The sequence below is a fragment of the Archocentrus centrarchus genome, chromosome 13, assembly GCF_007364275.1.
Source record: "Archocentrus centrarchus isolate MPI-CPG fArcCen1 chromosome 13, fArcCen1, whole genome shotgun sequence".
Classification (NCBI taxonomy): Eukaryota; Metazoa; Chordata; class Actinopteri; order Cichliformes; family Cichlidae; genus Archocentrus; species Archocentrus centrarchus.
Window position 1 is genome coordinate 21,819,913 of NC_044358.1, and position 13,666 is coordinate 21,833,578.

General features: G+C 36.5%; 1 protein-coding gene and 1 long non-coding RNA gene across 2 annotated transcripts; one reads left to right on the forward strand and one right to left on the reverse strand.

Moving 5' to 3' along the window:
* The first annotated feature begins 2,724 nt into the window (after positions 1 to 2,724).
* LOC115790436 (extracellular calcium-sensing receptor-like) lies at positions 2,725 to 6,744 on the forward strand. Its single transcript, XM_030744254.1, has 9 exons — positions 2,725 to 2,960; positions 3,221 to 3,515; positions 3,667 to 3,753; positions 4,013 to 4,282; positions 4,510 to 4,716; positions 4,806 to 5,081; positions 5,311 to 5,538; positions 5,625 to 5,748; positions 5,861 to 6,744. The coding sequence occupies exons 1-9, from the start codon at positions 2,725 to 2,727 to the stop codon at positions 6,742 to 6,744; spliced, it is 2,607 nt and encodes an 868-aa protein (XP_030600114.1).
* A 1,652-nt stretch (positions 6,745 to 8,396) lies between these two features.
* Positions 8,397 to 10,389, reverse strand: LOC115790890 (uncharacterized). Its single transcript, XR_004020822.1, has 3 exons — positions 10,255 to 10,389; positions 8,909 to 9,077; positions 8,397 to 8,801 (listed from the first exon to the last, which is right to left on the reverse strand). It is a non-coding gene; the product is annotated as an uncharacterized LOC115790890 (long non-coding RNA).
* Positions 10,390 to 13,666: the final 3,277 nt, after the last annotated feature.

Consider the following 13,666-nt stretch of genomic DNA (forward strand, 5'->3'; position numbering starts at 1 on the left):
TGATCCAACACACTTGAATCAAATTGCTGAATTACCTCCTCAGTATGCAGTCAAGTTCTCCAGAGTCCTGCTAATGACTTCTATATTTGACTCAGGTGTGTTGAAGCAGAGACACATCTAAAACCTGCATGACACCTGCATGACATGAGGCCTGGAGTTGAGGATCCCTGCTGTACACCATCACAATCAAAAAACCTCCAAGGGCGGCACGGCTCGAGCGCACCATGGGTCGACGCGCACCGGGTGCGAGGGCCCAATCATCGCTGCTTGCCACTTTAATTTCTTAAGTTTCTGAGTCAGCAACTGGTAAAAGTGAGATTCTGTTGGTTTAAGGAATTTTATGTCTAAATTTTCCATGACTGAATAACAAAGCAAGTATTCAGCTACTGAAGTTGTTAGTGTCAAGTCTAAACTTTCATTTGATGAATCATACAGGTCTGATCTGGTTCACCTTAAGACTGTGTTTGCCCCAGCTAAGGACCTCCAGCTCAAGACTGAACTGTGCTTTTATGAACCAACTCAAGGCAATGCTGAGTTTTGTTAGTTTGTTTGTTTAAAAAAACTGAAAATGAACTTTGTGTTTCCCAGTCTACCCAGTTAGAGACTATCTCGTATGTTTCTCAGCCAGCTTTGTTAAAGACTGGCTTTTGTTTTGTTCAACACGAAATAACAAGTTCTGCTGATGCTGCTAAGGTGGACTCTAATGCCGCATTTCAATTAGTACCTACTCAGCACAGCTCAACTCGATTTGGCACAGTTTGTAGGCATTTCTATTGGTACCTGGTAGCAGGTACTTTTTTAGTACCCACTCACATAGGGTTCCAAGTGATCCGAGGCAATCCAAAAATGTGACACGGGAGAACAGCATGCCACTGGTTGGCCAGGGAGTGTCATCACTAGCTGAGTCATGAGAGCAACTCCTTCACCAGAATCAACTGCGCCATTTTTAAAACCCGACACCAAGAAAATGGAGGCACGCAAAGCACGGGAAGGCTCGGTTGAATGCTGGGGATTATTTTTTACTCAAAGAATAAAATGACAAATGGTTAAAAGTAAACTCCACTAAATTAATAAACAGTGACTGAACCAAATAATAGACAATTAAATAATACATTAGACAGAGAGTAACAGAACGATAGTGCCGGACCAACTGGTGTTGCTTCTCTTGTCCTTTTAGATTTAGTTCAGCTGTGCACATGATTTCAATTGTGTATTCTGATTGATGGTACTGTGAACATAGTGGCTTTTTCTGACAAGAGACTGAGGTTTCTGCCAACAAAAAAATGGAAAGCTCTCACACACTGACAGCTTTCACTGATATAGTGATATAGTTCGCTCAAATCTTCATGTTTGTCTTGAATAAATATACACTGCTCAAGAAATTTAAGGGAACACTTAAACACTGGCTCCTGATGAATTAAACATTAACATTCATGTACATTACTTTAGTTATTGCCATACATTAGTTACTGATATACATTGTGTAAATCATTGAAAACTGAATCATGTAAAAACAATCAGCATAAACCATAATTGACCTTTTATGGTCTAGATTCAAAATCACACCAAAAAGCTAAAAATTAAATTACACGTAAATTAAAGTTAAAAATTAAAATCACAGGCTCATTCAACTTGTGTCATAATGTTGCTCAGTAGTGTGTATCGCCCCAACATGTATGTATACTCCCAACAATGCCTGGGCATGCTGGGCAGATGGTGTCTTGAGGGATCTCCTATCAAACCTAGATCAGGGCATCAGATGTGACAGAATTGTATGCATGATACATAACATCTGGGAGAACAAGCGGCCCAGTCAATGGCATGTTTGTGCATGTCCGTCTGTCTGTCTAGTTAGTGTAAGATTTCCCAATTTGTGCTGCTGGCCCCATCCAGCTCTGTATACCTTGTTTTCTATCAGCAAATAAACAACGCAACAAGAAACTGACATGAACAAAGAGAATATATACACACCAGGGAATGAGACAATTGGAAACAGCTCGGAAGGAAACACAGGAAGCAAAACTAGACCCAAAGCACAAGAACCAAAGATGCTATCAAAATAAAACAGGAAGTGGCAACACAGAGACCAAGGATAAGACATGTGAACTTGACACAAGACAGGGGGAGATGGATACAAACACACAGAGACCAAGACAAGACATCTAAATAGGAAACAGAGACAGATAATACTCAAAACTGAAACCATGTAAGAATAAGAGCTATAAAACCTACAATAAACTCAAAACGATGGGCAAAAGGCTCAGGGCCATGACTGTTTGGCTACCTTTTGCGTTTGTGCTCTGGCATTTTGTTGTGAAGCACTTTGTGATGTTTACCTTGAAAGGTGATATACAATTAAAATGTTATTTGCATACTTATTTATCCTCTATAATGATTGAACAGCAGTATTCATTCTTTCTTTATATTGGCTGAAAACTAGATGAAAGATGAAATTAACAAAACACACAAAATTTGGGTTTTTGTTGACAACTTAATGCGTTACGCAAGTAAAAAATAGGTTCTTGTTGGCCACTAGTTCATTCGCAGTATTACCAAAGTCTTTCCTGGATACAATAGCAGTCTGACATGAAATGTATTTTAGGCCCTGCCCCTGCTCCCTTTTTTTCCCTGATGGATGGTGTGTAAGATTAATCAACACAGTTAAATAAAAGATGGCAGAGTCATAAAACCAAGTGACTGTGCTCAGAAAATCAGAAAGCTGTCATGTGGTCATTGTTACAAACCAATTTCCTCTTGCTCATTTTGTTGTATTCCTACTTTTCTTCTGCTGTATTCACTTCTTTGTTTCCCTCCTCCTGTCAGTTACAGGGACAATTTCACCTAAATGGGATGCACAAGAGTGGAGATGTCATTCTGGGTGGACTGTTTCCAGTTCATCTTTTTTCAAGTGTTCCTGACCTGTCATTTACCTCAGAACCACAACAGCCTACATGCCAAGGGTAAGTATACAATAGGGAAAAAACTGGGTCAAATCAATGCCAATATGAATGTGTATTTTATATGTAAAATAATTAAAGTTGTTGCATTAATACCATTTCAAAAAATGCATTTATTTTGAATGAAGCATCTTCTTGGTTATTGTTGCATTCAAATATTTGTTTAATTGTTCAGGTTCTTTAATTGTATCACTATTAACTTTGCAACATGTTTTCCAAGTATCCTGTTGTATTTTTAAATAGAACTCTTTTTTTTTTGTTAGTTTTTATGTTCTAGGATTTAAGCTTGCTCAAACCATGGCATTTGCTATTAATGAAATCAACAGAAACTCCAACCTACTGCCTAATGTGACTCTGGGATACACTCTATATGATAACTGTGTCAACCTCGGAATTGGATTCCGTGCAGCATTGTCAATAGCAAGTGGTCGAGAGGAGCAAATTATATTAGATGATACATGTGTTGGAAATCCTCCAGTCCTAGCAATTGTGGGGGATTCTTCCTCTACACCTTCTATTGCTATCTCTAACATCTTAGGTTTGTACAGAGTACCTATGGTAAGTTTTCTGCTTAACCATGTAATAGTCTTCTTGTATTATTTTAATTGCAAATACAATGTAAAAATATACTACAGTCAACTTGAAAAGATTAAAACAGAGAGTAAAGGCTTTGAATATTTGTACAATATTCAGTCTGTATTTTTCACAGGTCAGTTATTTTGCCACATGTTCCTGCCTGAGTGACCGTCAAAAGTATCCATCCTTCTTTAGGACGATCCCAAGTGATGCTTTCCAGGTGAATATGTATCAACAAAATTAAAATGTAAAAGTTAAGGAAGAAAAAAACAATTTTACAACTAAATTCTTAATGATATGAAAATATTAACAAATGTATATTTTGTGTTTTTATACTTTATTTAATTATATATGGTCTCAGAGACCAAAGTTAAATTACAGTGATATTGACATGGTGGGCTGTAAAAGCTGATGAACAGATAATTCAGTGAAGGATTTTTCAAGTCTATACCTTTACCCATTAATCTGTATTCACTTAGGTACGTGCTATGATTCAGATACTAAAACATTTTGGCTGGACTTGGGCAGGGCTGCTCATCAGTGATGATGATTATGGACTTCACGCAACCAGATCATTACAGTCTGAGCTGAATCTGTCTGGTGAAGGTTGCCTGGCTTATGTTGAGGTTTTGCCCTGGGAAAAAAACACTGATGAATTCAGGAGGATTGTGAATGTGATGAGAAAATCCACAGCTCGAGTTGTCATTGTTTTTGCACATGAGAGTCACATGATAAATCTTATGGAAGAGGTTTGGCTTTAAAACAAATTGATTATTACTTCTAGTAGTAAAGATCTGGATCACTATACTTTGTAAAGCATGCTTTTTGTCTCTGTGTGAATGGGTACAGAAAAATAATCATGTACAATTATGTTACAAATTGAGAAACTTGCAATGTAAAAACGGCATCATAATGTCACTAAAGTTGATGCTAGTTATAATGTCACTTTGTACATTTGTTATAATACAATGTACAGGTAGTGAGGCAAAATATAACAGGTCTGCAGTGGATGGCCAGTGAAGCCTGGACAGCAGCTGCTGTACTGCAAACACCTCAGCTTATGCCATACCTGGGTGGTACACTGGGCTTTGCCATTCGTCGAGGAGAAATACCAGGGCTCAGGGAATTCCTGATACAAATACGTCCAATCCTACATCACAACAGTAGCTCTGGAAATAGCATGGTGAGACTTTAGCCTTTTATTATGGTAGCTGCAAGAACATTTTAATTTCTTGTGTAAACACACAAAAAAATATTTTCAATATATTTTAGGTAAATCAGTTTTGGGAATTCACATTTCAGTGCAGATTTGCACCAGCTCCAGCAGGCTGGGTGGAAGGTGGAGGTGCACTATGCACTGGACAGGAAGATCTAGAAAATGTGAACAGTGAGTACTTGGACATTTCCAACCTCCGGCCTGAGTACAATGTGTACAAAGCTGTGTATGCTCTGGCATATTCCCTTGATGACATGCTGCAGTGTAAGCCAGGAAGAGGGCCTTTCAGTGGGAACAGCTGTGCCACTTTGCTAATGCTGGAGCCATGGCAGGTGTGATATCAGTTTGCACTCCTTCTGTGTCTAAATTTTTTCCACTACAACTTTATTCAGAACAGAATTTAGAGTATTATTATTGATGTAGCTTGTTTAAATTTAATGATTTTTTATATTCAGGGATAATACATGTAATATTATGTTTGATTATTTGTTTACACTGTGAAAAGTAATTGTAATTTTTACAATAACTGTAATTTATTTCTTATTTATTCCTTCTGAACAGCTTGTTTATTACTTGGAAAGGGTGAACTTCACCACTCCATTTGGCGATCAAGTGTCATTTGATGAGAATGGTGATGCATTGCCAATTTACGATGTGATGAACTGGTTGTGGCTCCCTGATGGAAGCACTAAAGTTCAGAATGTGGGTGAGGTTAAGAGGTCAGCTTTCAAAGGTGAAGAACTCATACTTGATGAAGACAAAATCTTCTGGAACTTTGAATTCAAGAAGGTTATATATGGTTTTTCAGACTTTTACCTTTGTGACATGTTCAGTATATGTCATTTTAGCAGGTAATATGTAGTTTTGTCCTATAGCCACCTCGATCAGTATGCAGTGAGAGCTGTCCTCCTGGTACCCACATGGTTAGAAAGAAAGGGGAACCTGAATGCTGTTTTGACTGCATTCCTTGTTCAGAGGGGAAAATCACTAATAAAAGCAGTAAGTAATTATGTTTCAGCATGCCATATTTAATTTTGTTTATATTAAATATGTATGTATTTCACCATCTTCCCCCTTTTGTCAGACTCCTTGGAGTGCAACGGTTGTCCAGAAGATTTTTGGTCAAATCCCCAGCGTGACCACTGTGTTCCAAAGAAAATAGAGTTCCTCTCCTACCATGAGCCTCTGGGTATCTGTTTGACAGCAACCTCATTGCTGGGCACATTTATATGTGCTGTTGTTCTTGGGATCTTTATCTACCATCGCAGAACACCCATAATACGTGCCAACAATTCAGAACTTAGTTTCCAGTTATTGCTCTCACTTAAGTTGTGTTTCCTGTGTTCACTGCTGTTCATTGGACGACCCAGGCTGTGGACATGCCAACTCAGACATGCAGCATTTGGGATCAGCTTTGTGCTTTGTGTCTCGTGCATTCTGGTAAAAACCATTGTTGTTCTGGCTGTGTTCAAAGCCTCCAAGCCAGGAGGGGGAGCTAGTCTGAAGTGGTTTGGTGCTATGCAGCAGAGAGCAACAGTTCTGGTTCTTACATCTATTCAGGCAGCCATCTGCACATCCTGGCTTGTCTCATCCTCTCCAGTTCCACATAAAAACACCCAATATCACAATGATAAAATAGTTTATGAGTGTGCAGTTGGGTCCACTGTTGGTTTTGCAGTCTTATTGGGTTATATTGGTTTGCTGGCTTTCCTCAGTTTTCTAATTGCATTCCTGGCAAGGAATCTTCCTGATAGCTTTAATGAGGCCAAGCTCATCACATTCAGCATGCTGATCTTCTGTGCTGTGTGGGTGGCCTTTGTTCCTGTTTATATCAGCTCACCAGGAAACCATGCAGATGCAGTGGAGGTATTTGCCATCCTGGCCTCAAGTTTTGGCCTTCTGGTCACACTGTTTGGACCCAAATGTTACATAATCCTGCTGAGACCAGAGATGAACACAAAGAAGGCCATTATGGGTCGTGGCATCGAATCATAAAAAACATTTACAGCAGAAAACTACATGCAGAAAAATATATAAATATAAATAATGAATGTAAACAACTATATTGAAATTGAAATATTAGCATTGACTGTGTAAGACTTCATGGTGAAATTTTACCTTATATATGATTTAACTATAAAGCACATTGTCTAAATAAACTAACCATTAAATATGGATTAAGCCAGTTCTCTGCATATCCATGTATATTTGGCCTTTCTGGAACTGATGTGTACTGAGAAACATAGTGGCCAGTGTTTATAATGCTTCCACATTTCATAGCCAAGTATACATTTTAAACTATCAAAATAGTACAAAAATGGATGATACTCTTTAAAGGAGGCATTAAGCCATATTTTTAATATAAATGAATTCTATGCAAGATTGTAAAAGAATAAGTATAGAACCAATACAAATGCTGGATGTGATCATAAATGAGACTGAAATTCAGGCATATTTTATTATTGTTGAGCAACCTTTTTAGATCATTACTACACTGTAAAAAAAAAAAAACGTAGATTCTACGGTAAAACGCTGGTAGCTGAGGTTGTCAGAACACCACGTAAAATTACGGGTAAAATGTTTTTTTCTTTCACGGTTGGAAGGCATTGTCACCGTTGTTTTTACGGTTAAAATTGGTGATGGAGTCATTGTTTTATTGTAAAAGCAAAATGTTTTAACTTAAAGAAAAAACAATGTTTTTCTCTAAAACGAACATGAAAACAACCTATAAAACTAAGTTTGTGCCACAAACATCTTTTCCCTGTAAAATTAACTAGTAAAAATAATAAAATACAATTTTATTTGGTAAAAATTCCCAGAATTTATGTGAAAAGTGATTTGCAGTTCCCCTTTTTATTAATAATTATGATTAATAATAATTTAAGATGACATGAAAAACTATCATGAGCTTTTATCAAAGGGTTCACCTGATGAAATATGATCACCTTTTGCTGGTTATTTCACAATGAATTATCAACTACTACCTCATTTCATGCATACAAATAATTTTTAAGTAAAATATTCAGCCTGCTTCGTAGTTCAGTTGCTGTTATCAGATACACTTTTTCAGACTAGAGTTCTTTTAATCAGTCTATTCTGTAAGCTTAATACACAAAGCATTAATTTATTAAAATTTCTAAATGCAACACAAATGTCCACCTTATATTTCCAATAAAGTATTTTATTTACCATCTTTGAAGTTGTGAACATCAATTATTAACATTTTCACTCAAACTACCAAGGATTTTCTCAATGACAGCCAAAGTAAATCAAAGAAGAAATGCTTACAAGTTTTCTTTAAATTGTGCAAAACTAGTATTATAAGCTGAGCATACATTATATTTTACATTAACTGTGGCAGAAAATTTACAAACACCATTACCATAGTGTTATTGGCACTGTTATAACTACAAACATGTTAAAACATGTAAAATGTTCCTTTTCTTTTTTTACATATGCAAATGCAGTTATAGGAAAAGAAACAATTTTTCTATTTCAATAAAATCTGAATTCAAGAAATTCCAGGAACAAGTTTCTATCAACTTATTTTACACACAGAACTGTGCAGTAAAGCTTAAACTGTACATCTTCGAACTGCATCATGTAATAAAAAAAAAATTATTTACACTTCTTTTGAAATCCTTTTGATTGACAAAATGCTAACTAGCGATGTGTATGCAGTGTACCTTTTTACATCATTAGAATGCACAAATCTTTAAAAAGTAGGCAAATTAAAATCAAAGAAACTCCTGGAACTAACAGTGAAGCGAAAAAAATTGAACCGGTACTTTAACAAATCTGATTTAGTAAAACTTCAAATTGTTAAAAACTTTTCGCTGACATTCAGAAATGTAACAATTGTTTCAACAACAAAAACATCTGTAGAATATGTAACACACCTTTATCATCCAAAACAAGAGGGGTAGGACTAGATCCACTCATAGTCAGCAATGTCTGAGATGAGAGTGAGGACTCTGGGATTGACTGAGAACACTTTTTTCTTCTTGGATTCAACCTTGGTGCCTCTCTCAGGATTTAAGGAAAAGAAACACCTTTATGACAAAAAAAAAAAAGAGTGAGAGCGATTGAGAAAATTAATCTTAGATGGGATATCAAATTGATAAATACAAAAAAGAATCCATAAAAACATAAATTTTACCATTGGAGGAACTCCAGTGTTGATCGTAGTTCCACAGGGTAGTGTATGTTAAAGCAGTAATAACTGCCAAACTTCAGGCAGATGGCGGAGGTGAAGGTTGTGATGCGGTCGTTAACGATCTTCTTGTCGATGCTCAACATGAATGTCTCAGCAGCGAAGCAGGAGGAACCTGAGAATAATAATAAAAAGAATAATAATTCAAACGTTTTATTAACAAGGGCTTCAATGTCAGTTATATATACAAATACAGAGATAGTTGAAACAAATTGGAGGCTGGATCCTGCCAACATTGGTAGTAAATACAGAAATTTGAAAAATGGCTTGATAAAGTAATTTCTGTGCCAAATAAGAAAAATATGACATAAGAAGGAAAGTAATTAATAAACAATAGGATTGGAAATACAATGACAGCAATAATAGTGATCATTTTAAATTAAAACTGAAAATGATAAATATTAAATCATGTCAATGTATAATGAAATACATTGGAAAAAAATTTTGGATGCTATATTTGGCACAATCATTTATCAAGCCATTTATTTCTATTTTTATTACCAATTTAGGCAGGATCGGTCTTCAACAGTTGCATCATAGGATGAATTATCTTATCTCTCTGACTGAGTATCTTTGAACCGCAAATGACATTTTCTAAACATTTGTGTTTTCTAGACATATGAGAGATAAATGTAGATTTTACAGAGAACACACTTTGACATCCTATCACTGGGCAACTCACAGGGCGTCCCTCATCTAGGTGTTCCTTTAAGTGAGCAATCAAAGCTGTAGTTCCCTCACACTGGTGTGCACAATGTGAGGCGGTGCAATTTAATACCATAACTGTACTATCATGAGAGACGGCTGCGGTACCAGTGTGGCGGCGGTAGAAGTGAGACTTTAAAGCGGCATATCCAGAAAACACCTGCTTACAACTTGTTTCAACACATTTAAAAATAAACCGGGGTTCATTACGATGCAGTCTGCAATGAAAAACATAGGCTTTCACAGAGTGAACCGATTCTCCACAAATGCTGCAAGAATACATCTTCAAAATGACGCAGCTGTGAAGATAGCTAACTTAAAGCTCCAGCCTGGTATCAAAAATGGCAGGACTATCCAGGCCGCCTTTACTGAGAGGATTAAAATGGAGCTACACTTATAAGACGATTTATATGAACGCACACGTCTCTGAAACATGCAGTACAGGCGTTAGCATGCTGTTTTTAAGTCTAAAGTGGCTAACGTTAATGCTAGGCGGGAGCTAAAGCTAACACAACTTTATCATTTGCTCCTTCGCTGTCTGCAACACAACACTGTTAATAAAAAAGCAACTTAGATTATTTTCTTACCGTAGTAACTGAAGATGGGCTGTGGTTGAAGTTAAATCTATGAAAATAGAAACAACTTAGTGAAAACAAAGATAGCTTGATGCCATATAGTCTGAAGTCAAAATAGTGTGGAGTTGCTGTACAGACATCGTCTGCTTTGGAGCCTGATGCAGTGCGCTGATTGGCCCATTCGAATTCAGGCGCCTTGATGTATGATGCTCCAGACTTCAGGGGGGGGAGCAGTTTTTAGATGAGATACTTTTAAAATCATTCAATTTTATTTTCCATGAAAAACAGATATAATGCTATTTAAGTACAAATAATTAAAACAGATTATTATTTAATGTTTTGGGATCATGATTTCACTCAATAATGTAGTGTGTTTATCATTAGCTGTAGGTCTATCAAGTTGTTGGTTTTGAAATTTAAAGCTAATGGATTTATGAGGTAAACAGAATGTATATTTGAAAGCTACACATCGTGTTCTTTACAAAAAATACATCCAAAACATTGTTTCAAGTATAAAGAAGAAGAATATGCTGTATTAAAAATCACAAAACAAAAGGAAACTGATAAAGACATGAAAAAAATTGAATTTTACTCAAATATGACACTTGAAAAAAAAACTGAAAACATTGTACACTGCTTATTCACAGGTCAACATGAAAATGTGTTAAGGTAGAGTGAATAAAGAATGGATTCAGTGTAAAGTGCTTTTGGTTTCTTGAATAATGCTATTTAATCCATTATTATGTTAACATACTTGCATTCAGCAATTAAAATCTGTATTTTTTCAACAAATAAATGTAAAAATTATAGTGTTTGACTGTTATAAACTTTATGAAAAATTTCCGTTAAAAAAAAACACTCCAAGAGTGCTTCACGGTAGTGTTAAGTATTTTTTTCTGAGAAAAAATGTACAAATTACAGTTTTCACAGATTAATTTATTTACGGCGCATTCAAATCAAATCAACAGTTTTAAATTATTTTATAGTTTACAGATTTTTCCTGTCACAGTTTTACTGTTTATCACTGTTAAATATGCAGATATTTTTTTACAGTGTAAGCGAGACAATGTACATTCAGAATTAGGCTTTTAGATTTTTTTCTTTCTTTCTTTGAATAGTGGTTGGGAAACAAAGCAACACATGCATGCACAGATGATGAAAGCATAATTCAGAATGAAAGACTGAACAAACTAATCAGCAATAACAACACAGTGCAACCACATTTGTACACTTCCCAGAAAATTAAAGGAACACCTTTAAAACACACCAGACCTCTGCACTCTTGTACACATCTGGCTGCAGAACTCCACTCACTACATTATAATAGTTCATCCATATAATATCACAGGTTCTGTGAACAGGCAGTCTGTGCAGTGTGCAGGAGAAGAGGCTGTGTTTGTATAACATAATATGACAGCAATAAGTAGCTCATTGGTCTGATCTGAACCAGTGCCTGATAAAACAGTGATGATTGTTTCTATCATTTTGTGTGAATCTAAATGTTCTTATAACTACAATACACATCATCCTTGTAGCTGCTGTGTGCTCGGTATGCTAAGTTTTTATGGACTGTAGTTATTTCAGTGCAGGTGATTAGCTTTAGTTATGTCTGCTGTAGATCCATCACTGCAGTCATCACACATTTATCTGTCATCCGTTATCGCTGCTAAAACATTTCTTGTACAACATTCTTAATTTTTTGTATTTTAGTTTAATAAGTATATTAAACTACATATATTTGTTTATTTAATTCAATTCAATTCAATTTTATTTATATAGCGCCAAATCACAACAAACTGTCGCCTCAAGGCGCTTTGTACTGTGGGTAAAGACCCTACAATAATACAGAGAAAACCCAACAGTCAAAACGACCCCCTATGAGCAAGCACTTGGCGACAGTGGAAAGGAAAAACTCCCTTTTAACAGGAAGAAACCTCCAGCAGAACCCGGCTCAGGGAGGGGCAGTCATCTGCCGCGACCGGTTGGGCTGAGGGGAGAGAAAAACATGCTGTGGAAGAGAGCCAGAGATTAATATCAATTAATGATTAAATGCAGAGTGGAGTATAAACAAAGTAAATAAGGTGAATGAGAAGAAACAGTGCATTATGTGAACACCCCAGCAGACTAGGCCTATAGAAGCATAACTAAGGGATGGTTCAGGGTCACCTGATCCAGCCCTAACTATAAGCTTTATCATTAAGGAAAGTTTTAAGCCTAATCTTAAAAATAGAGAATCCAAGCTGGAAGCTGGTTCCACAGAAGAGGCGCCTGAAAGCTGAAGGCTCTGCCTCCCATTCTACTCTTAAGTATCCTAGGAACCACAAGTAAGCCAGCAGTCTGAGAGTGAAGTGCTCTATTGGGGTGATATGGTACTATGAGGTCTTTGAGATAAGATGGTGCCTGATTATTCAAGGAGAAGAATTTTAAATTCTATTCTAGATTTAACAGGGAGCCAATGAAGAGAAGCCAATATGGGAGAAATATGCTCTCTCTTTCTAGTCCCTGTCAGTACTCTAGCTGCAGCATTTTGGATCAGCTGAAGGCTTTTCAGGGAGCTTTTAGGACAGCCTGATAATAATGAATTACAATCGTCCACCCTAGAAGTAATAAATGCATGAATTAGCTTTTAAGCATCACTCTGAGAAAGGATGTACAAGGAAATATTGCGCAAATGCAAAAAAGCGGTCCTACATATTTGTTTAATATGTGCATTGAAGGACATATCGTGGTCAAAAATGACTCCAAGATTTCTCACAGTGTTACTGGAGGTCAAAGTAATGCCATCCAGAGTAAGTATCTGGTTAGACACCATGTTTCTAAGATTTGTGGGGCCGAGAACAAGAATTTCAGTTTTATCTGAATTTAGAAGCAGGAAATTACACGTCCTCCAGGCCTTAATATCTTTAAGACATTCCTGCAGTTTAACTAATTGATGTGTGTCATCTGGCTTCATTGATAGGTAAAGCTGAGTATCATCTGCATAACAATGAAAATTGATGCAGTGCTTTCTAATAATACTGCCTAAGGGAAGCATGTATAATGTAAATAAAATTGGTCCTAGCACAGAACCCTGTGGAACTCCATAATTAACCTTAGTGTGTGAAGAAGACTCCCCATTTACATGAACAAATTGGAGTCTATGAGATAAATATGATTCAAACCACTGCAGTGCAGTACCTTTAGTACCTATAGCAAGCTCTAATCTCTGTAATAAAATGTTATGGTCAAGAGTATCAAAAGCTGCACTGAGGTCCAACAGGACAAGTACAGAGATGAGTCCACTGTCAGAGGCTCTAAGAAGATCATTGTAACCTTCACTAATGCTGTTTCTGTACTGTGATGAATTCTGAAACCTGACTGAAACTCTTCAAATAAACCGTCCTCTGCAGATGATCAGTTAGCTGTTTTACAACTACTCTTTCAA